At 33.2% G+C, this 23,563-nt stretch overlaps 2 protein-coding genes across 2 annotated transcripts; one reads left to right on the forward strand and one right to left on the reverse strand.

The window, feature by feature from the left end:
- The first annotated feature begins 83 nt into the window (after positions 1–83).
- On the forward strand, positions 84–8,975 carry Karybeta3 (karyopherin beta 3). Its single transcript, XM_075290111.1, has 6 exons — positions 84–355; positions 1,413–1,562; positions 5,150–5,710; positions 5,781–7,665; positions 7,737–8,049; positions 8,127–8,975. The coding sequence occupies exons 1-6, from the start codon at positions 281–283 to the stop codon at positions 8,452–8,454; spliced, it is 3,312 nt and encodes a 1,103-aa protein (XP_075146226.1). The 5' UTR covers positions 84–280; the 3' UTR covers positions 8,455–8,975.
- A 7,063-nt stretch (positions 8,976–16,038) lies between these two features.
- On the reverse strand, positions 16,039–22,856 carry LOC142220777 (uncharacterized). The gene is made up of 2 exons (XM_075290110.1): positions 21,241–22,856; positions 16,039–19,760 (listed from the first exon to the last, which is right to left on the reverse strand). The coding sequence occupies exons 1-2, from the start codon at positions 22,507–22,509 to the stop codon at positions 17,025–17,027; spliced, it is 4,005 nt and encodes a 1,334-aa protein (XP_075146225.1). The 5' UTR covers positions 22,510–22,856; the 3' UTR covers positions 16,039–17,024.
- Positions 22,857–23,563: the final 707 nt, after the last annotated feature.

Raw genomic sequence — 23,563 nt, forward strand, 5'->3', positions numbered from 1 at the left:
GGCCTATTATAAACAATCATCTCACCACTTCTCCCAATTACCGAGTACTCAGTAATCTGCATATCAGCAATATAACGAATTGGCTCGGTTCTTTTTTGCATCTCGTTCGTGCTTGCGTGCGGTTCTCGCGAGGCGGATAAATTTTCTTTTTATTGTTTCAAAGAAATACAAAGAAAATACACTAAGAGGAAGTGATTAGATTATTTTTCACAAACATCGCAATATTTGGACAATTGCAAAACATAAAAGGCGACAAAACATTTTCGTGAACGAGTGAACAATGGCTGCTGATCATTTTAATCAACTTTTAAATTCTTTGCTGTCCACCGACAATGAAGTTCGACAGCAGGCTGAGGTGTGTATAAACGTCATTTTTAATAGAAAAAATTGCCCAAAGTGCTATCGTAGTGGAAAAAACGAACTCAATTATGTGTAAAAATAAGCCAAGGCTCTTTCTGGAACAAACTGAAGGGTGTCTATAGTATGTTCGTAACAAGGGAGCAGCCCGCCCTTGCCCCTAACTTTTCTTCTATGCCGACCTAGGTCCGCCGTGGTGAATTTCATTTATAGCGCGAAACGTGTTTTTTTGCTCGCATTTTGCGGCTGTTATTCTTCGAAAAGTAACCATTATTTTTGGTTTTTGAGCCATTATTTTAGGATTCCTTAAATTTAATTTACTAAGAAAATTGGTTCTTCAATTGTCACACGTTCTTTCATGCAAACTAAAGCCTCTCAAATTTTATTAAAATATTTTTCAAAGGCAATATGAGAGCTATTAAAAAAAATATGATTCATGGAACGGAAGCAAAACAGAGCCAACAATAGCCGAGAAAAACTGACAATTGTACTACGACGAAGTCAACGAGAATGAGCAGCTTCTGACGTTTCGGTCTGTTTATTGTTAATATATTTTTTTTTATTATAAATGTTGGTTTTTAGGGTGGCGTCAAGTGGACGTCTATGTTCCTTATATTATCATAAATACTTTTAATTCGGCGAAAAGAAATGTGGTTTTACGTTATGACGCATTATGTGAAATAATCGTGAACGGTATGTTATGGCAAAAATAAATGTGCGGTTGTTCTAAATGCATTCAACGGCCGACTTGCATGCATGTGTCTTGTTTCGGTCTCAATTATTGATTTTTATTTAGATTTGCACCACAACTACTTTTCCCCATGCCAATTCAGTGTTGTGGGGCCCCCTTGTTTGCTATTGACCTTGCCATACAATACAATGGCCACTAACAATAGAGGCCCGATGCCCATTGAAATAATGCAACAATATCTAAGAAAAATCTACTTAAAATATCTTCTTACACATGCAATTATTAAATATAGATTAATTAGATACAATCTCCATGGACACATTTTATCAGCATTCTTTGTTTTTTTATTTCTTTTTAATTCCAGGATGCCTACAACAATGTGCCCCGAGAACTCAAGGTTACACATTTATTGGCCACCATACATAATGGCCAACAGTCTGAGGAGGCTCGACAAATGGCTGCTGTTTTATTGCGACGTCTATTCACATCTGAATTTTTAGAATTTTACAAAGAGGTGAGTTACCATTACCCATACTCTTCATCCTCTTTATTCTACAATATCATTTCATTTTATTACTTTGCTTTTGTTACCTTTTATCTACTACGTTTGTTGTATTTAGCCATTTTACTGCCATTGTCATTATTGACGTGTTTCTTTTTTTATGGCTTTGCCAAAATGAAATATTGCATCTGTAAGATCCAGGTACATAATACATACATACTGGTTTTTTGTTTTTTGGTAGCCCAAAACATTTATGTTAAGGTAGCCAGATATTCTATTCGCACATATCTGAGTGTGTACATGTATTGTTGTATGGTCTTTGGTATCCATCCATTCATCGTCTGTTTTGTTTTGATTCGTTTTCGTGTTTAGCATAAAATGTGCTTTGTTTAATGGCAGAATTAATGTGTTGGAGAAAATATAGGTTATGTTGAGGGATCATTTAAAATTGCCAGCCAGTAGTTGTGATATAAAGGGGAAAGGTAGTATATTAAATAGTCAAAAATTGTCTGCAAAGGAAGTATGTCTGAGTATAATTTGACATGTTTTTGCACAAACCGATTAACTTCGGAATCACTCCCTTTCCGGGATTTAGCCATGATTGTCCTATGATTATTAAAATTGTGCCCTTTCGGCAGAATATATATTTTTTTAAATAAATTTTGGTTCAGGGAGAAAGGCGATTCCATTTTTTTTACTAATTGGACATGTGAGTGAATTTTTGGTCCTAAAGATTTGAAATAGAGAAATTTTAAAAATGGACGATATTTCTTATAGATTTTTATGCATTTAAAAATGCTCCCTTTTCTTGTAAATTGAATAAAGATTCTGGATGCTAAGAAATTAAAATAAGCAGGATCAGCCTGCTCTTGTACGTTTTTACAGATCTTATTTTATTTACAATTAATCATTATTGTAACTTTATGCATAAAGAAAATTAAGGAACTTGATGAATTAACCCTTAAAATCGCACTGTATCTTTTAAGATACAACAAAAAAATTCTTACATCTTAAAATTTTGACTTAATTCTACGAAATCAAGTTTTAGAGTGATCAAAAGACCGGGTTAAGCGGCACAACCGGTTTTCATAAAAACGCGTAATTTTCAAAGGAAATTCTAGATTTATTGTCACACAAAAATCAACAACAAAAAATAACACTAGTTTACACTGAAAATGTACACTTGATGAGAGCCGACTTTTCTTATGTATTTTGACCTGCTTAATTCGAAAAAAAATGTTTAAAATTTTTTATGGAAAAGTTTTTGAGATATCCCGTTATTTTTAGTTCTTCGCTCTTTTTTTTTAATAAACAAATTATATCTCGAGTTAAAAATGTCATATTATGTTCTTGTTGGTAGAATTCAGCAGATCAATATACATAAGAAAAGTTGCCTCTCATTAAGTGTAAATGATTTTTTTTTTGTAAACTAGTGTAATTTGATAATTTATTAAAATTGTTTTCAATTCAAATGTACGTTATATATATTTGGAAGTGTTTTCATTGCAGGTTATCAAATTAGCCAAAAAAGTTTAATGAGTACTGTATCTTTTAATATACAATCATTATTTTGCAAAAAGACACAAACATTTTTTGAAAAAATGTTTTATGCAGACTCTTTTTACCATTTTGAATATTATATTTTTTGGAGGAAAAGGTGCTCTTGCCCATTAAAGGGGTAAGCCACAGAAAACGCCAGATACAAATCTATACACGTCTCACAACACAGTGTTTCAGTCCGGTCTAATGGACCTTTCCATAGCCTTCAGTATAGACCTAGTTGGTGTAGACAGCTCAATTGGGGGGCCCTATGAGCTAACCTTTACAAATCGAATCATCTCTACTCCCACGGTGCATATTTTCCTTATATAACTATAAATCCCTTATTCATATATTTACTTCATTTTGTTACTGCACTAATAAAACAACACGAAATCTATTTTTAGATCCTATTATATTTTATTTATATATTTACATCCGATCTGATCTGAATAAATATCTTAATATTTGTAATTAATACCAGTATGTTATATCTTGTCATTTTCGGATTATGTCCGGTTTTTTTTTATAGGATTTTAATGAGAATCAAAAAGTCGACTATTCTGTAGCATATCGTTTTGAGGGTTTAAGCATCACCAGATAATTTTATTTTAATTTAATTTTATACTAAAAATATACCAAAATATATCAATTTTCTAACTCGATATATTTCCAAATATAACATGAATCTATACAAAATTTGACAACGGACGACAGCTCTATATTTGATGGTGGATGACGGAAATCGATAATTTGCATATTATTTTATAAGGTTTAATGGCTTTTATACCATTTTATGCATTTTCGTTCAATTTTTGGCTTTTAAACTTTGGACGTCATGTTTGGCCTCAAGAAAATTACCCGGATGACAATAATAATTGCAACTCACGAACTTTTATCGAGTTTTGCAAAAGTCAATTTCAAACTTTTTTCACAAATTTAAAAATGCTATTTTTGATATATTTGCTATATTTACTATTTTGGACGCACACACAAAAAATAACTTTTGGATTCAATCACGAAATTAATTAATCCAATTAATTTTTAATTGAAATATCTTCATTCACCGAAGTCAATTAAAAACTTAATCGATCCAATTAAAAATTGATTCAATTAAAAAATTAATTGATACTATTAATTTTTGTTTTAATTCAAGGATTTGTTGAATCAATTAAATTTTTATTTGAATATTTTTGAATATTTAATTAAGGTTTTAATTGGAAATATTTTAGTAAACATTTTTTCTGTGTAGAAACTTCCGACTTTTTTTTCTGAATTCTCAACATAAACAGATCTATACACGTTTCCATTCAATACAAATTTAACATTTACATTTTTTTTTGTTAAAACTTGATTAGTTTTTTTGCTTACGATTAAAAGAAAATTAGTCGATTGCCACTTTTCGAACTTCTTTTCTTTGTGGACAAAAAGTTGATTTTGGAATTTTGTAAACCTAATAGACGTTCGCATTTAGGATGAAATCAATTTAATCCGTTGTTCCTTATTTTGCGATACTCTATAGAAAATATCCAGTTTTGCTACTATTTGACGAATATCTCATTAGTTTAAAATGGACACTTCTTTGATCTCAATGGATTTAGGCCGATTATATTTTCAGACGAGTCCGAACTTATTGTCAAATCCAGTAGAAATTGACAGTCGGATATGCTTTTATTCGATATGCTAGGATGTCGAAAGGAAGAATGTCACCTCAAACATATACAATTATAAGCATAATTTTTTTATTATTAGAGAAAACCTATGAAAATTATTGAGACTAAAATTTAACTCAACGATAGGAAATGAACAATGCTATTAATTAATATAACATGTATTCCAAGTACATGCCCACATAGTATATGTTAACACATATCACCATGAACATTTCTCGCGTACTCAATTTCTCTAAGAATACCGATTGAATGACGACATTCTGATTTAGATGTAGGTACATAAAGTCATTCATTCATTTTCAAAGCCGGAAGTTATATTTTAATTTAGTTCACATGTTGACTGACTACTATAACAAAAACAAAACAACTTTTATTATTCTTTTCCAGCTGCCGCAAGAGGCACAAGGTCAACTGTTGCAGCAGATTCTATTAGCCGTCCAACAAGATGTAACGCCAAATTTGCGCCGGAAAATTTGTGAAGTTGTCGCAGAAGCGGCACGTAATCTAATCGACGATGATGGCAATAATCAATGGCCAGATTTTTTGCAATTCCTCTTCCAGTGTGCCAATTCACCATCGGCCCAATTGCAAGAATCCGCCTTGCGTATTTTTGCCAGTGTTCCATCGATTTTTGGCAATGAGGAGGCCCAGTACATGGATTTGATTAAACAAATGCTGACCAAGAGCATGGAGCCTAGCGCTGATGTGGAGGTTCGTTTCCAAGCTGTACGCGCTGTGGGTGCTTTCATCCTGCGTCACGATAAAGAGAAAGAGGCTGTTATTTATAAACAGTTTGCTGATTTATTGCCACGTATGATTATGATTACCGCCGAAAGTATTGAAGCACAAGATGATCAATCATTGTTGAAGCTCTTGATTGATATGACTGAGACATGTCCAAAGTTTTTGCGTCCGCAATTGGAAATAATTTTTGAAATTTGCATGAAGGTAAGTTGATGAAATTGGCGTCCTAGCTATAAGAATAGGGTTATTATCTTTTTTATGTTTCCTTTAATAGGTTTTCAGTTCTCAAGATGTTGAAGATAGTTGGCGTCATTTGGTTCTTGAAGTAATGGTGTCTTTATCCGAAAATGCTCCTGCCATGGTCAGGAAGCGCGCCGAAAAATATGTAATTGCTCTCATTCCCTTGGTACTACAAATGATGACTGATATGGATGATGATGAAGACTGGGCCACTTCGGATTCTGTAACCGATGATGATAACAGCGATAATAATGTTATTGCCGAATCCTCATTGGATCGTTTAGCATGCGGCTTGGGTGGTAAATCTGTATTACCTCACGTAATGAATGCCTTGCCCGCTATGTTAAGCCACAGCGATTGGAAACAAAGGTATGCTGCCCTTATGGCCATCTCAGCCATTGGTGAAGGTTGCCATAAACAAATGGAAGCTATGTTGGAGCAGGTTATGGCTGGAGTTTTAAATTTCTTGCGTGATCCCCATCCACGGGTTCGCTATGCAGCTTGCAATGCCATTGGTCAAATGTCTACGGATTTTGCCCCCACATTTGAGAAGAAATTCCACGAACAAGTTGTACCCGGTCTCTTGTCGTTGTTGGACGACGTGCAGAACCCACGCGTGCAGGCTCATGCTGGTGCTGCTCTTGTAAATTTCTCAGAAGATTGTCCCAAGAATATTCTGACACGTTATTTGGATGGCATAATGGGCAAATTGGAAGCTGTATTGAATTCGAAATTCAAAGAACTGGTTGAAAAGGGTAATAAATTGGTATTGGAGCAAATTGTGACCACCATTGCCTCAGTGGCTGATACTTGTGAGAAGGAGTTCGTTGCTTACTATGATCGATTAATGCCGTGCCTCAAGTTTATCATTCAAAATGCCAACTCGGAAGATTTGCGTATGTTGCGTGGCAAGACCATTGAATGTGTCAGTCTTATTGGCTTAGCTGTGGGTAGAGAGAAATTCATCACTGATGCTGGCGAGGTTATGGATATGTTATTGAAAACCCATTCTGAAGGTGATTTATCAGATGACGATCCACAAACGTCCTATTTGATTACAGCTTGGGCCCGCATGTGTAAAATTTTGGGTAAACAATTCGAACAATATTTGCCCTTGGTTATGGGTCCTGTTATGCGCACTGCAGCCATGAAACCCGAAGTAGCTATATTGGATAACGATGAAGTCGAAGATATCGAAGGTGATGTCGATTGGTCCTTCATCAATCTGGGTGAACAACAAAACTTTGCTATACGCACAGCCGGTATGGAGGATAAGGCATCTGCTTGTGAAATGTTGGTTTGTTATGCTCGTGAGTTGAAAGACGGATTTGCCGACTACGCCGAAGAGGTAGTACGCTTGATGGTACCAATGTTGAAATTCTATTTCCATGATGGTGTCCGTACGGCGGCAGCCGAATCTCTACCGTGCCTATTGGAATGTGCTAAAATCAAGGGTCCCCAATACCTCGAGGGTATGTGGCTTTATATTTGTCCAGAATTGTTGAAGGTAATTGGATCTGAACCGGAGGCTGATGTACAAGCTGAGCTATTGAATTCATTGGCCAAGTGTATTGAGACTTTGGGTCCAAATTGTTTGAACGATGATGCCATGAAACAAGTTTTGGAAATTATTTCCAAATATATGGATGAACATTTCGAACGGGCAGATAAACGTTTACAGGCACGCAATGAGGAAGATTATGATGATGGTGTTGAAGAAGAATTGGCTGAACAAGATGACACAGACACATATATTTTGTCCAAAGTGGTTGATATCTTACATGCTCTATTCCTAACAAACAAAGTTCAGTTTTTGCCTCACTTTGATCAAATAGCTAAAAACTTTGTAAAACTTTTGGATCCAGCACGTTCATGGTCTGATAGGCAATGGGCTTTATGTGCATTTGACGATGTAATAGGTAGGAGGGTTTGTGATTTGTGGGCCTACATTCAAATAGTGTTAATGTTGTGTTTATTTTTTCTTTAATAGAATTTTGCGGTCCGGCCAGTGCTGCTTATCAACAATTCTTCACACCTGCCCTGCTGCAATATGTTACCGATAAATCACCAGAAGTACGCCAGGCAGCCACCTATGGTTGTGGTGTATTAGGCCAATTTGGTGGTGAACAATTTGCAGTAACCTGTGCACAAATCATTCCATTGTTGGTACAAGTGGTTAACGATCCCAAGAGTCGCGAACCAGAGAATATAAATCCCACAGAAAATGCCATATCAGCAGTGACTAAAATTCTGAAATACAACAAATCTGCTCTACAAAATGTCGATGAAATCATTAATGTTTGGTAAGTGATTCATGACCAAAAAAGAAATGGAATTGCAAAATTTTTATTATAATGGCTGTTTTTATTTTATTTTATAGGTTCTCATGGTTGCCTGTTACAGAAGACACCGATGAAGCCACACATATTTATGGTTATTTGTGTGATTTAATACAAGGCAATCATCCCATTATTTTGGGTGCAAATAACTGCAATCTACCACGCATTGTCTCAATTATAGCCCAAGCGTTTTTGAATAAAGTGGTGGTGCCGGTCAGTGATGTGGGTTCACGTATGTTGGGTATAGTGAAACAAGTTGAATCGAATCCCGAAGTCTTCCAAGCATGTGCAAGCCAACTTACACCAGAAATGCAACATGCCCTACAAGAAGCCTTTCGGGAATTGGCTTTAGCCTCAGCGCAAGGCTAAACACAACTATCTAAAGTTATAATCGCAAATAGTTTCTTCCCCTCCACAAGAAAATTTAAAAAATTTTTTGAAGTAAAAGAAAAAAAAAACAAAAACAAAGAATATATCACCACACCACCAACACACAGAAAAATTCGTATATTAATATATAAAGAAATTTGCTTTTTTTTCTTATTTGCATTATATATAAACGATAATACATATATATAATATGATGAACACAGTATATACAATATACTTAACCATACATAAATATATATACACGAATATATATATAAAAAAATATAATGATTATTACTTTTATTCGGAGATCGTGTCCTCCCATCCCCCCTCCAAACGAAAAAAAAATTGAAAACAAAATTAATTCACAGAGACACAAATATGAACTCGCCCCAAAAATATATAGTAAACATTTTTAATTATAAACCACAATAAACGATAAAAATACGAATAAATATAACGAATTTTGTCTCATTTTTTTTTATTATTTTATCGTCACATTTCCACAATTCACTAAAGAATATTTAACTCGATTTCTAAAGCCAATAATCAATGTATTTAAAATTACTATTTGATTACTATTATATTCCATTTTTAATTTTGCGGGGAAAAATAATCGTTTCCCGCTTTTTTGTGAGTGCATAATTTATTTAAATTTCCTTAATTTTTGATATTTTAATAAATTATTTCTTGTTGCATTGTAATTATATTCGTGTAATTTCAATTATGAATACGTATATATTTTTGTACATTTTATTTCTGAACTGTTTTTTTTATTCGCATTCATATCTCTGAAACAAATCAAAAAAGAAATTCAACGGAAAAAAACTAACTATAGGAAACTATTGTATGTTTGACTTTAATTATTTTTAATTGTTTACAAAATCTTAAATGCATTAAAGAAAAATACCACAAGTAAATTAACTGGAAATATATATAAAAAAAAACTATTAAATAAAAATTACTCAAAACATTTGACTTCCTTTTGGGTATGGGTGGTGCTCATTTTCAGTTGTGGAAAGCATTTTTTTTTTTTGTTTGGGAGTTTGGTTTTTCTTGGAAAATATTCAGGAAACATTTGCTTATTTTCAAAGGTTCATTTCACCAGCAAGACCTCATAACCTTGGAGATAATTTAATTCAAATTTGGTAAATGACTGGTATTAAATCGATGTCTTGCTTCCTATGAGGGAAGTACTTCTCTGCAACCGAATTGAAGAAAAAAACTTTTAGAGCCTCATAAAAAACGAACGGCAAAATCCAAAAATTACTTTTATCCTTTCATCGAGTACTTTCGACTGGGGTGATTTTTTTTTGTTTGGAATTTTTGTGTTGCACTGCGATATTAAAATTATTTATTCATATTTCTTTCGTTTTGATCTAGTTTTAGGGATGGAGGTGTATGCCAATTGCTCTATATTCAAAATTAGAAGCAGTAGGTGTTAGGCATTAAGGTTAGTACTAAGTTCGAGTTTTGCCGCTAAAGTGAAAACTAAATCAGTAAAAAGGCATAAAATTATACATATTTGTCGCAAATTTTACTATGGGGAATAGCCCAAAGCAAATTTTCACAAAGTTTGTATACCTTAAAATGGATTATTAAAGAAAAGTAATCGTGAAAAAATGACGATTTTAGGGGCTAAACTCGAACTTAATAGCCACCTTTAGGGAATCTGCACTTGACCTAGGCTTGAGATTACAAATACGCCTAAAAATCATGGTTGCTCAAGTGATGGCCTTTAGGTCACCACATCATTAGCTTTATAGATCTAGCCAATCAGGTTTAATTAATTTTTTTATAACTCGCTTTTTTCATATTTTTAATGGTAAATTTTAACTTTTTTTCAAATAGGTTAAAAACAGAGTAAGAATTAAAACAATGGTACAATTTAATAAAATTTTGTGAGTTTTTGAAAATATTTAAGGTTAAACGTTTCAGGCAACCGTTTATTTGTGAAAATATCACAAATTTTTTTAATTCACTTCCAAAACACTGAATTCGGATTACTTCTTAAGAAGTGATGCAGGCTCAGAACAACGGCTGCTGAATTGGTGGACATCCGTCCTACGGCAAGCCCATGTTAAATTCTTTGCTTCTTCGTCAATTGTGCACCACTTCTGGATCCAAGAACATTTTCAGTACTTTTGGGGGTTACAATCCTTGGACAGACTTGAAACCCCTGTGTTCGCCCCAGGCCATAGACCCGACTGCAACGAGGGCGGAATCTTACATGACGGAGGTGCCGGTTCGATTCACGGCCGGCAGTGTTGCCAGTATTTTTCTGTCTCTTGTCCCCAAATTATGATCTTTTCGTCCCCAAAAATCCCCAATTTAAATTTAAATTCCTCACAAAACTCCCCAATACATTTTTGACAAGTTAAAAAAAAAAAAATAAAGCAAAAAGCTCTGCTGTAGAAAATCAGTAATAATTTAAAAATTAAAATTTTATCAAATCCAGTAAGGTGTATTAAGATCAAGATTCGAACCACAACACCAAGAGACTGGTGGATCGTCTTCCAAATTCTGGAGATATGAAAATAGGAGTTCGGTCACCTTGTATTTATGAACGAAAATTTACTTCTAAATATTCAAGTAGCAAAATTGGGTGGTAGACTATCGGAATAAAATCTTAACATTTTCTATAGAAATAAAATTTTTACAAAATTTTCTATAGAAATAAAATTTTAACAAAATTATCTATAGAAACAAAATTTTGAAAAAATTTTCTATAGACAAATTTTTCTATAGAAATAAAATTTTGACAATATTTTCTATAGAAAAAAATTTTTGCAAAATTTTCTATAGAAATAAAATTTTGACAACATTTTCTATAGAAATAAAATTTTGACAAAATTTTCTATAGAAATAAATTTTTGAAAAAATTTTCTATAGAAATAAAATTTTGACAAAATTTTTTATAGAAATAAAATTTTGACAAAATTTTCTATAGATATAAAATTTTGACAAAATTTTCTATAAAAATAAAATTTTGACAAAATTTTCTATAGAAATAAAATTTTGACAAAATTTTCTATAAAAATAAAATTTTGACAAAATTTTCTATGGAAATAAAATTTTGATGAAATTTTATATAGAAATAAAATTTTGACAAAATTTTCTATAGAAATAAAATTTTGATAAAATTTTCTATGGAAATAAAATTTTGACAAAATTTTCTACAGAAATAAAATTTTGACAAAATTTTCTATAGAAAACAAATTTTGACAAAATTTTCTATAGAAAACAAATTTTGACAAAATTTTCTATAGAAATAAATTTATTTTTGACAAAATTTTCTATAGAAATAAAATTTTGAGAAAATTCTCTATAAAAATAAAATTTTGACAAAATGTTCTATAAAAATAAAATTTTGACAACATTTTCTATAAAAATAGAAATTATCCATAGAAATAAAATTTTGACAAAATTTTCTATAGAAATAAAATTTTGACAAAATTTTCTATAGAAATACAATTGTGACAAAATTATCTATAGAAATAAAATTTTGACAAAATTTTCTATAGAAATAAAATATTGACAAAACTTTCTATAGAAATAAAATTTTGACAAAATTTTCTATAGAAATAAATTTTTGACAAAATTTTCTATAGCAATAAAATTTTGACAAAATGTTCTATAAAAATAAAATTTTGACAAAATGTTCTATAGATATAAAATGTTGACAAATTTTTCTATAGAAATAAAATTTTGACGAAATTTTAAAATAAATAAATAAATTTTTGACAAAATGTTCTATAGAAATAAAATTTTGACAAAATTTTCTATAGAAATAAAATGATGACAAATTTTCTATAGAAATAAAATGTTGACAAAATTTTCTATAGAAATAAAATTTGAGAAAATTTTCTATAGAAATAAAATTTTGAGAAAATTCTCTATAAAAATAAAATTTTGACAAAATTTTCTATAGAAATAAAATTTTGACAAAATTTTCTATAGAAATAAAATTTTGACAAATTTTTCTATAGAAATAAAATTTTGACAAAATATTCTATGGAAATAAAATTTTGACAAAATTTTCTATAGAAATAAAATTTTGACAAAATATTCTATAGAAATAAAATTTTGACAAAATTTTCTATAGAAATAAAATTTTGACAAAATTTTCTATAGAAATAAAATGTTGACAAAATTTTCTATAGAAATAAAATGTTGACAAAATTTTCTATAGAAATAAAATTTTGACAAAATTTTCTATAGAAATAAAATTTTGACAAAATTCTCTATAAAAATAAAATTTTGACAAAATGTTCTATAAAAGTAAAAATTTGACAAAATTTTCTATGAAAATAAAATTTTGACAAAAATTTCTATAGAAATAACATTTTTACAAAATTTTCTATAGAAATAAATTTTTGACAAAATTTTCTATAAAAATAAAATTTGGAAAAATTCCCTCACCACGCTTGAATTTTGCATACCAATCAATTATTGTTGATTTCCCTGGGGCAGGGTCCGGAAACTCATTATCAAGCCAAATTTTTGCTTCCACCGTATTTTTTCCCTTCAGAAAACAGTATTTTATCAAAACACAAAACTCCTTTTTTACAATTTTTTTCAATTATCTCTCAAACTAATTGACTTACAGACGTCAAATTTTGACACGAATCATTTGAAGGTTGGTACTATATAAAAATAATATGCATTTAATACTAGCGACGCCATCTATGTGTCAGACCGGGGACTTATCAGCCAACCTGTTAGAAATAAAATTTTGACGAAATTTTCTATAGAAATAAAATTTTGACAAAATTTTCTATAGAAATAAAATTTTGATGAAATTTTATATAGAAATAAAATTTTGACGAAATTTTCTATAGAAATAAAATTTGGACAAAATAGATAAATCAGATTTCTCGGAAAAAAATCCCCACAAATCTATGGAAATTCTCCACCAAATCCCCAAGCCCCCAACTCAGAAATTTCGACCCCACTCACGAAAAAATATCCCCAATACTGGCAACACTGACGGCGGGGGTAAAAATGGCAAAAATTTATTGAGTTCGAAATAAAGGGTGATTTGTTAAGAGCTTGATAATTTTTTTTTTAAAAAAAACGCATAAAATTTGCAAAATCTCATCGGTTCTTTATTTGAAACGTTAGATTGGTCCATGACATTTACTTTTTGAAGATAATTTCATTTAAATGTTGACCGCGGCTGCGTCTTAGGTGGTCCATTCGGAAAGTCCAATTTTGGGCAACTTTTTCGAGCATTTCGGCCGGAGTAGCCCGAATTTCTTCGGAAATTTTGTCTTCCAAAGCTGGAATAGTTGCTGGCTTATTTCTGTAGACTTTAGACTTGACGTAGCCCCACAAAAAATAGTCTAAAGGCGTCAAATCGCATGATCTTGGTGGCCAACTTACCGGTCCATTTCTTGAGATGAATTGTTCTCCGAAGTTTTCCCTCAAAATGGCCATAGAATCGCGAGCTGTGTGGCATGTAGCGCCATCTTGTTGAAACCACATGTCAACCAAGTTCAGTTCTTCCATTTTTGGCAACAAAAAGTTTGTTAGCATCGAACGATAGCGATCGCCATTCACCGTAACGTTGCGTCCAACAGCATCTTTGAAAAAATACGGTCCAATGATTCCACCAGCGTACAAACCACACCAAACAGTGCATTTTTCGGGATGCATGGGCAGTTCTTGAACGGCTTCTGGTTGCTCTTCACTCCAAATGCGCCAATTTTGCTTATTTACGTAGCCATTCAACCAGAAATGAGCCTCATCGCTGAACAAAATTTGTCGATAAAAAAGCGGATTTTCTGCCAACTTTTCTAGGGCCCATTCACTGAAAATTCGACGTTGTGGCTCGTTAGTAAGTCTATTCATGATGAAATGTCAAAGCATACTGAGCATCTTTCTCTTTGACACCATGTCTGAAATCCCACGTGATCTGTCAAATACTAATGCATGAAAATCCTAACCTCAAAAGAATCACCCTTTACATTTACAACCGGTCACACTTCCAAGAAGTCCATTCTGGAGATTTTCTATATTGGGACTATATCTAATTATGGACAAAATTTTATATGATTGCTGGTTGACGTTTTATATGGGGGCTATATTTTATCGCAAACCGAATTTCAGATGGATCGGTTCATAAATAAGCCTTCAGGAAGCTCAAATCTAGGAAACTGATATGCAACAATTTCCAATGTCACCGAATTTCATGGCGATCGGGTGAAAAATAAGCATTCGAGTAGTCAAATCAGGGGATCTGCCAATTTGCAATACCCAGCGATCTACTACCTCTGTAAAATAAATATATGTACAAAAATTGTTTTTCTCTTTTGTACGAAAATAACGGCACTTAAAATTTTCCTTTTTAACGATGTTTGGGTGACTCTATGCTATGATTATCATTAGCGATTTTGTCGCTAGACACCAATTTGATGTTCCGTTATATGAAATTTGTAATGAAAGTTAAAAGTTCAATAGAAAATAGTTATATGAGCATTGTGCATTTTTTACGCTGAAGAATGCACAGGCTCATTACAGTTTCGTTGTGAATAATAACTGTAGATTGTGAGTGAGTTACATTTATGTTCTTTTTATGTATTCAGAAGATATTTAGTGCAAATTTTTAATCTTTGTGAAAAATGCCTCGAGGAAATGAACTTTCAGAGGAAGAACGCGGAAAAATTATCGGAATGGACCTAGCTGGCAAAAAAAAAAAAATGGAGAAATTGCATCGGCGACAAATCGACACCGCAATACGATTAGCAATTTTTTAAAAATCCTACAAACTATGGTTGTGCTAAACGCAGTGGGCGCATTCCAACCGTTGACCAAAGGACAAAGCGATGTATTCGCCAACTTGCTGCCAATGAAAATATGAGCTGCAGAGAAATAAAAGTAGAATTGGGTCTGAATGTGACTAGACAACGAATTCAGCAAATTATCAAGCACGATATAGGACGGTTAACACAACACCATAAAAATGCTCGTATTTCTTTTGCTGAAAAATACAAGTTTTTTGGACGAAGAGTTCGAAACGGTTATATTTAGCGACGAAAAGAAATTCTATTTTGATGGTCCTGATGGCCATCACAAATATTGGCGAGATTCTCGGTACCCTCGTCAAACTTGCTATAAACACACCCACGGGGGTGGATCTCTTAATGTGTGGGCAGATTTAGGAGCACGAGGAAAATCAAAAATATATTTTGTCCCCACTAAAATGAACGCAGAGATATATGTCGATATATTGGAGAACAATTCAATAGATTTTGCAGATGAGTTATGTGGTGAAGTTTGGACTTTCCAACAAGATAATGCTCCCATCCATGTTGCATGCCTCACAAAAAACCTTTTTAAGTCTCGTGATATACCTTTACTGGAGTGGCCAGCGCTAAATCGCGATCGAAATCCTATAGAAGATCTCTGGGGCATATTATCCGCTAAGGTATTTGCGAAGTTCAAGCAATATACAAGACCCAAAGAACTGAAGTATACAATTACGGCAGAATGGGGAAAAAATCAAAATGAAAACTCTGAAAAACTTGGTATGTTCTATGCCTGACCGATTACTGCAAATTCTAATAAACAAGGGCAATACTATACCGTATTAGTTTATCAGAAACTATATTAATTTTATTTTGACATATAGCTAAAATATAATTTTGCACATATAAATATTTTCTATGACTAAAAATTTAAGTATGTATGTATTTTCTGTCAAAGCAAACGTTAAGTAAAGATTTAGTTTATGTATTTTAGTAACGTACAAAAGTGTAAATAAAATAATAAAAAAATGTTTTCAATAAAAGTTCTTTATAAGACTAGAACATAAATTTACACGTTGCAAATATAATTTTTTTACGGTGGTATAGATTACAATCAGTCCAGAGAATTGTGTTAAGTCCTTCTGAATGCTCGCCTATATTTTCCCATATTTTTCTTCTAGGTCATCTAGGTCACCATTCTACATTTAATAAAGTATTTTAAAAAATAAAACTAATTTTTGTTAATTATACAATCGAAACTTTATTATAATCGTAATTTCTTTCTGGTAGATTGTTAGAATCAATAATTTCTAAACTTTATATTTGTTTTAAACAATTTATTTGAATGTTTGTGGAAGGGATAATGAATAAAAATATGGACTTAATTTTTGTTAAAAAAAAATAAGCATATAGACTAAGGATTGGGATAAAATACAAATTTTTAATGTGAGATTACCGTTAAATAAGCTAAGTTGTAAGGATGAGAAACAAATAGATATTTGTATGTGTATATAAATAAAATTTAGGGATTTTTGAGGGAATTAAAAAAACACATTGTTCATTAATGTATAACTAAAATACAATCGTTAAGATAAATAATACTAAGACAGCATACAAATGACATATATGAGAGTGAAGGAGATGAAACAATGAAATAATGGATATGGAAATAGCAAACGAGCATTATTATGCATATTTCAAATGAATATATATTTTTTTATTGTATTTATTTGTTCGAGAGGAGCTTAGTTTAATATTTTTTTTTTAACATCTAGTAGTTTTTTAATGCTGTTATATGATTGCTGAAAGGATGGCCACATTTTAACCCAAAAGATATTGATCATCGGATTCAATATTATCGGGATCAACTTCTTCAATTTCGGCTTCGGCCTCTAACAAATCAATGTCAACAACATTATCCAGACAAGGACTACCATCTTCGTCAGCCTCTGCATCATCACCCACATCCCTAGATGCTGAAGTCATGTTCTCATCATAATCACCACCAGCAAAGTTATTGGCATCCTCCTCTTCCTCCACATCAAAGGTGGCCGTATCATCTTCATATTTATCAAATTTCAATTTTTGAATCATTTGTGGATGTTTGTTTTTCAAATGTTCCTGCATATTGCTAATGTGGAAATAATTCATTGTACAGTAGCGACAATGCAGATATGCTCCATATGGCAAATGCTTAAACTTATGTACTTGTAAATCTCTTAGTTTACGTCCATTTACATGTTCGTTACATTCTAAACACAAATGCAATTTTGAATTGATTTTCTTGAAATTCAATACCGAACGACTATTCAGGTTGTGCTCGATGTTAATGTGTTCTCGCCAAGCACGAGTCGAATCATATTCAATGCCACACTGGGGACAGCTTAATGTATAACAGCCTTGATTTTCTGATATTGATTCGGAAATCGTGGGTTGTGCCGGCAGCGAGGCACGTGTAGGCCATATAGCTTTTGTCGAAGACTGTGCAGATTTATCCTTTTCGGGTAATGTACTATTACCACTATCGGTAGTTTTGAATGAAGGGTCCTCCTCCTGTTCAGTACGGTCAAAATTGTTGTCTGCATACATGCCATTACATTTATTTGTGACTTTATCCAAATGCTTGAAGAACATTTGTTTTCTCACAAATTCACCCTTACATGCAGTACAACGAAATGACTTATAGGGTAAATGTCTGAATTTATGTGATTGTAATTGTCCAATTGCTCCCTTTGTATGGGTAACAGTGACCCTTTTGTAGCATTGCAAACAAATATAATGGTGATCATCGAGCTGGCGAAAGTTCAAGCCTTCTCTGCTATTCAAGTTGTGTTCATCCACAATGTGCTTGCGCCAATAGACGTGCGACTCAAACGTTTCTGCACATGAGGGGCAATGGTAAGTGATAGATTCATGATCAACGGCATTGTGATAGGAAATGACATCTTCCACAGTCTTTAAACCAGGTGGACGACTTGGATTCGCATTAGCTGGATTACAATCCAATGAACTTTTCGGCGTTGCCGTCGAAGGACCAGCTTTTTGGAAACTCGATTGACTACCCCTTGAGTTGCCATCTATGATCATATTCGCATGTGGTTGATTAGGTTCCGCATCAACTATGTTATGACGCTGCCGAAGATGACTTATCATATTTGGTTTATGATTATAGGCTTGACCACATATCAAACATTTCAGATATTGTCTAAAGGGACAATGGCGAAATTTGTGATCCTGCAAGCCCTTCAGTTTTGAACTCTGAACCACTTCATGACAGGTTTTGCATTGGAATCGGAATTTATCCAATATACGGAAATCCAAAGATTCACGTTTATCGAAATTATGCTCGGCATTAATATGACGACGCCATAAATGTCTAAGCCGGAACTCGACACCGCATTGTGGACATATGTATATGAAATTGCACTCTGTTGTGGTGGGTTCGAGTGGCCTTATAATCTCAATTTTCCGATTGCTTGGCACCAACAAATCGTCAGCATCATTTGATTGTTCTTCATTATTGCTCATATCATTCTTTGATGTCTTTTGGTAAGAGTTATTGACAAATTCATGTTCAGATTGAATATGATTTAGCAATGATTGATGTGATGGAAAACTGGAGCCACAATCCACACATCTGTGGCGAGACATTATTGGTTCAAAACCAGGTCTGGATGGAGCTTGATACGGTGGTCGGCGATACAAGTGAGCATCCCCTTTAGCGAAATCATATGTTGATGTGCCACTGCTGCTAACTGGCCTACTAGCTGCAGAACTACTTTCGTAAACTTGGTTTTCATCATCCTCATCCAAATAGCAAATCTCATAGGTAAAGTGATTGTGTCTTACGATTTCTCTTTTTTGAGCATTAGCATTCGTTTTTAAGGCATATGGATTACTTAGTTTCGTAGATGAGCCACCAAAATTTGGAATTGGTGATGCAGCTCCACCCATACTGCTGTTCGTCCCCATACCATGTGCAGTCCTCAAATGTTTCGTTAGTCCCTTGCGGTCTGTATATTTTTTTCGGCATATACGACATTTTGCAAATGACTTGAATTGCATGTGCGAAATGCGATGTTGTTGTGCATTTTGTATTCCATAGGCGCCAGTTATAATTTTATCGCATTCCTTGCATTTAAACTGGCGGCTGCTTATATATTCAAAATTTAGCTTTTCCAAATCACCAAATTGATGCATATCAACGAGATGTTTGCGCCACAGCTTCTTGTCGCCAAACTCTTTACCACATTGTGGACATATATAATCAATATGCTTTTCATAGGGATCACGATCCCATCGGAGGGATTTTTTCGTATCGCCTAGATCCAAATCATCATCGAAGTCCTCACCTCCGAAACCCATGGGGTCTTGGCTATCATCATCGTTGTCCAAATTATTCTCCGGTGTTAGATGATGTTTGTCAGCCAAATGCTTGATTATTTCCTTGGTGGCATCAAATGGATTAAAGCATAATTTACAATTCATCCATTTACTATGGGATAAATGTGTAAATTTATGAAGCTGAAGATTTCGTATAGTATTACCAGTTATGGTCTGTAATAAGGTCGAGTAATAAGGTAAGTTTATGGATTAGTTAAAAGATATTCCAATTGGTTCTATAGCAGAAAATGTTATATTTTCCATAAGATATGATTCAACGATATGTTTTGAAAATTTTCGAAATAAAATTAAAATAACTCAGATGATGAAAATAGTTTCGGTGGGAAGTTTATTCTAAAAAAATAAAGTTTTTATTTATTTATTTATTTTTATTTAGTTTTTTTTTTTCATTAATTAGTAACACGTAAGCCTACAAGGCCAATAAATTTTCCGAAAAGCGACAGAGTTTCCAAAGGAACATTCAAGAAACCTTTTAACAAATGCTTCTATCGGATGTCTACGAAGAACGTAATATATACCAATGCGTCATAGCTTTGAAAATGCTGTCATATAGCTCCTAGGATTTCTTCAAGGTAATTTTATAATTTTCGAAAAAAAAAAACAGATTTATCCTAAAAATTTCTACTCAGTATTTGTAATATGATATAATATATATTTTTTTATAGTTCTCTATTGGCCTTGTATTACTGAATTTTTGAATAAAATAAATAAATTTTAGAATCATGACATTGTATAACAAGTTCATCATTAATGATTCACCGACACCTATGCGCAATCTTATTATCTTATTCTTGTTGGGCACAAAGACCTAGATCGACTCAGAGGTGATACTGAGTGGATCGGTATATATTGTATGGGGTCTTGAACCAATATTGGGGGCAATGGTTAGCATACCCGCCTTGAATAAAAAAGGTCGTGGGTTCAATCCCATATTCGACCAAACTCAAGGTGGTGCTATGGTTGGCATATCCGCCTTGTACACAAAGGGGCCCCCGGGATTCGACCCCTCTCAATGCTAATGCTGTTGACATTTCCGAGTGTTTTTTGTAAGCTTCTCTAAGTGGTTTCACATTAATGTGCCGTTGGGACTGAATAGTCCCAAAATAACGGGCTGCCCCACTATACCAACCTATGTTCTAAAATCCCAGTTTTGAGGTGCCTCCGAATAAATTCAGATACACATTTTGGAAGGTAAATGCGCACCAAGAGCATTTGTATGCTTCAAACAAAGGCTTTTCTTCTAAAAATTAATGTTGTTAAATTTTAGCATAGATAACAAAGTAATAGATGGCCCATCGATGTCAAACAAGTTTTGACAGTTCCCAAAATGAAGAATAAACGAAAAAAATAGGGGGGATTCCAAATTCTTTTTGATATTCGTTTTTACAATTTTCATATTTTATACACAATTTCAACATTTTTCATACACAGGCCCTACCATGCAAAACACCGATTATGGATTTTGGCGGAGCCAAATCTTTATACGCACTGGGCGACTTACAGATTAAATTTTCGTCTTTTCAACAAATCGAGTCTTCTTTCCGGTAAAAACTTCTCGTAATATAATTTTAAGAACGTTTTTGTATAATCATTGCAATTAATTGAGCCATAATCTTCAGAAAAGCAAACTTACCTGACTGCATTCATTACACTGCGCTTGTCCCTGGTTAATATCTTTCATATTTAGACCATTTCTCGAAGCCAAATCATGTGAAAATTCTATATGTTTCCGCCACTGATCTATTGTATCACATTCAGATCCACACTGAGGACACAAAAACAAAATGTATTCCTCTAATGACTCATCAATGTCATCCAAAATTCTTCCATTCGACGACAGTCGCTGATCTTGGGCCGATCCATTTGTAGAACCATCGTCGGCAAACGATGGCAAATCTTTAGCAATTCTTTTTGCTGGGGGCATTCCTGGCAGGGAGTTATCACCATCGTCCTCATCCTCTATTACCTCATTGCGAACTTCAATATTATCATTTTCGAACAAATCGGTGGCGCTATCTTTAATTTGGCCAATTGAGACATTTGCTCTGGAAGTTGGTGAGGCATTCATGCCACTGGGCTTATTCAGAATTGAACGAATGGTGGGATTTTGTGCGGATTTAGTAGTAGGTCTATTCTTATGTTCTTCTTTTGCAATCGCTATTAACTCGTCTCTATGGGCCAATTTCAAATGAACCATTAGATCTTGGCGATATTTATATTGGCGCTTACATATGAAACATTTACAGCAACGGTATGGCAAATGGGTGAATTTATGTTTTAGCAAATTTTCCATTGAATGCATAGCAATTTTTTTGTGGCATTCCAAGCATTCGTGATACAGTTTGTCAAGTTGAATGAAATTTAGACCGCGTCTAGAATTGAACATGTGTACCGTATTCATGTGCGATTTCCAAGATTCTTGGGAACGAAAGTCCATGCCACATGATGGGCAAATGTAAGCAATTGCATCCTCATATTTAACTAATCTATTGAAATATTCGTCCTCCGCCGAGAGAGGTGGAAGTTCACTAAGTTGTGTAGGTTTACTTGTAGTAGTACTAGGGCGGGACGAGTTTGAATTTTCAGTATTGAAATCAAATAAAGAATCGTCCTCCGTGATATCTCTGCCACCACCCAATATTGAATGAAAACCAAAACCACTGGGATCATCATATATATCATCCTCCTGTGGTATTAACTCGGGATCCTGGGGTTCTTCTTTTACCTGCATATCCTGCACTGGTGATGGTATTGCAAAAGGTTCGTTGTCTTCGCTCTCACCATTGTGCTCATTAGCTCCCCCATCTTCTGCCATATCTCCTCCGCCATACTCTTCGCCCACGGCATCGTCTGGATTACCATCATCAGTAGTGAACATATTCCATGGTTCTAATTCATCCATTTGAGTTCACTTGGTTTCTTGATATTTTATGCTACCACTAAAGCGATTTAATTCTCATTAATAGTTGAGTTCAGTTCTCCTTTCCGACCTTTTACTGCTTTTTCTTGTTCTTCTTTTTATGTTCTTCTTTATATCTTTATGCTTTTGGTCTGGGCCATCTATCTGTTTCGATTACACTTTCCCAACAAATTGTTTGTTATTTTTAATAAAATATTTTTAATTCCAATATATTTAATAGAAATTTGAACTTTTATTATATTTTCAATTATTTTGCACAATAAAATTAACAACTTTATTGGCATCTGCCGAAATAAGCAAAAGAAATTATTGTTCCATTGCTCTAATGATTCCTCTCTCTTTCCCACACAAGCTCTTTTTTGCTCGATTTTTATTCGCAAACATTATACTCATCTAAATGAAAACGTTTAGCGTGTAATCAATAGCAAAACAAATGAAGGTTGTGAATCAGGGATAGCTGATGTAAACAAACGCTTGAAAATTGTTTGAATTCACACCTGTTTGATATATACACCTTTAAGCAAACATCTTCACAACTTTTGGGCAATTTTTGCTGAATTGTAGTAAATTCAAGAGTTGGGCGATCTCGGCTCACGGTCTTTTCAGATCCGCTCCTAAAAAGAGACTAGTTCCATCATTTAGTTCCAAAGTTCCTCTTGGATCCGGATAAGGAAAGTGCTTAAAGAATCCCATATATTGACATTTTCTTTTAGTTTAGCAAGTAAATAAAACGCATGAATACTAAATTTAAGTAAAACATAAAATATCACAAGAATTTAATCAAATTTCTTGAACATTAATTTGTATAATAAAGATTTTGGGACTAAAATTAGATAATGGTATAACTCTGTAAAAATTTTTCAGAGATCAATACTAATACAAAGATTTACATTTATTTTAGAAATATTGTGTTTAAATTTTTTCATAGAGAAAATCAAAAGTTACTATGAAAAAAATTATTTTGCCGACTTTAGACCAAAAGAGTTCGCCTTTCGTTTATGATTTGTTTCTATTGCGTAAAATATTATTCCGCATT

Source organism: Haematobia irritans, chromosome 1, assembly GCF_050003625.1.
Source record: "Haematobia irritans isolate KBUSLIRL chromosome 1, ASM5000362v1, whole genome shotgun sequence".
NCBI classification, from domain to species: domain Eukaryota; kingdom Metazoa; phylum Arthropoda; class Insecta; order Diptera; family Muscidae; genus Haematobia; species Haematobia irritans.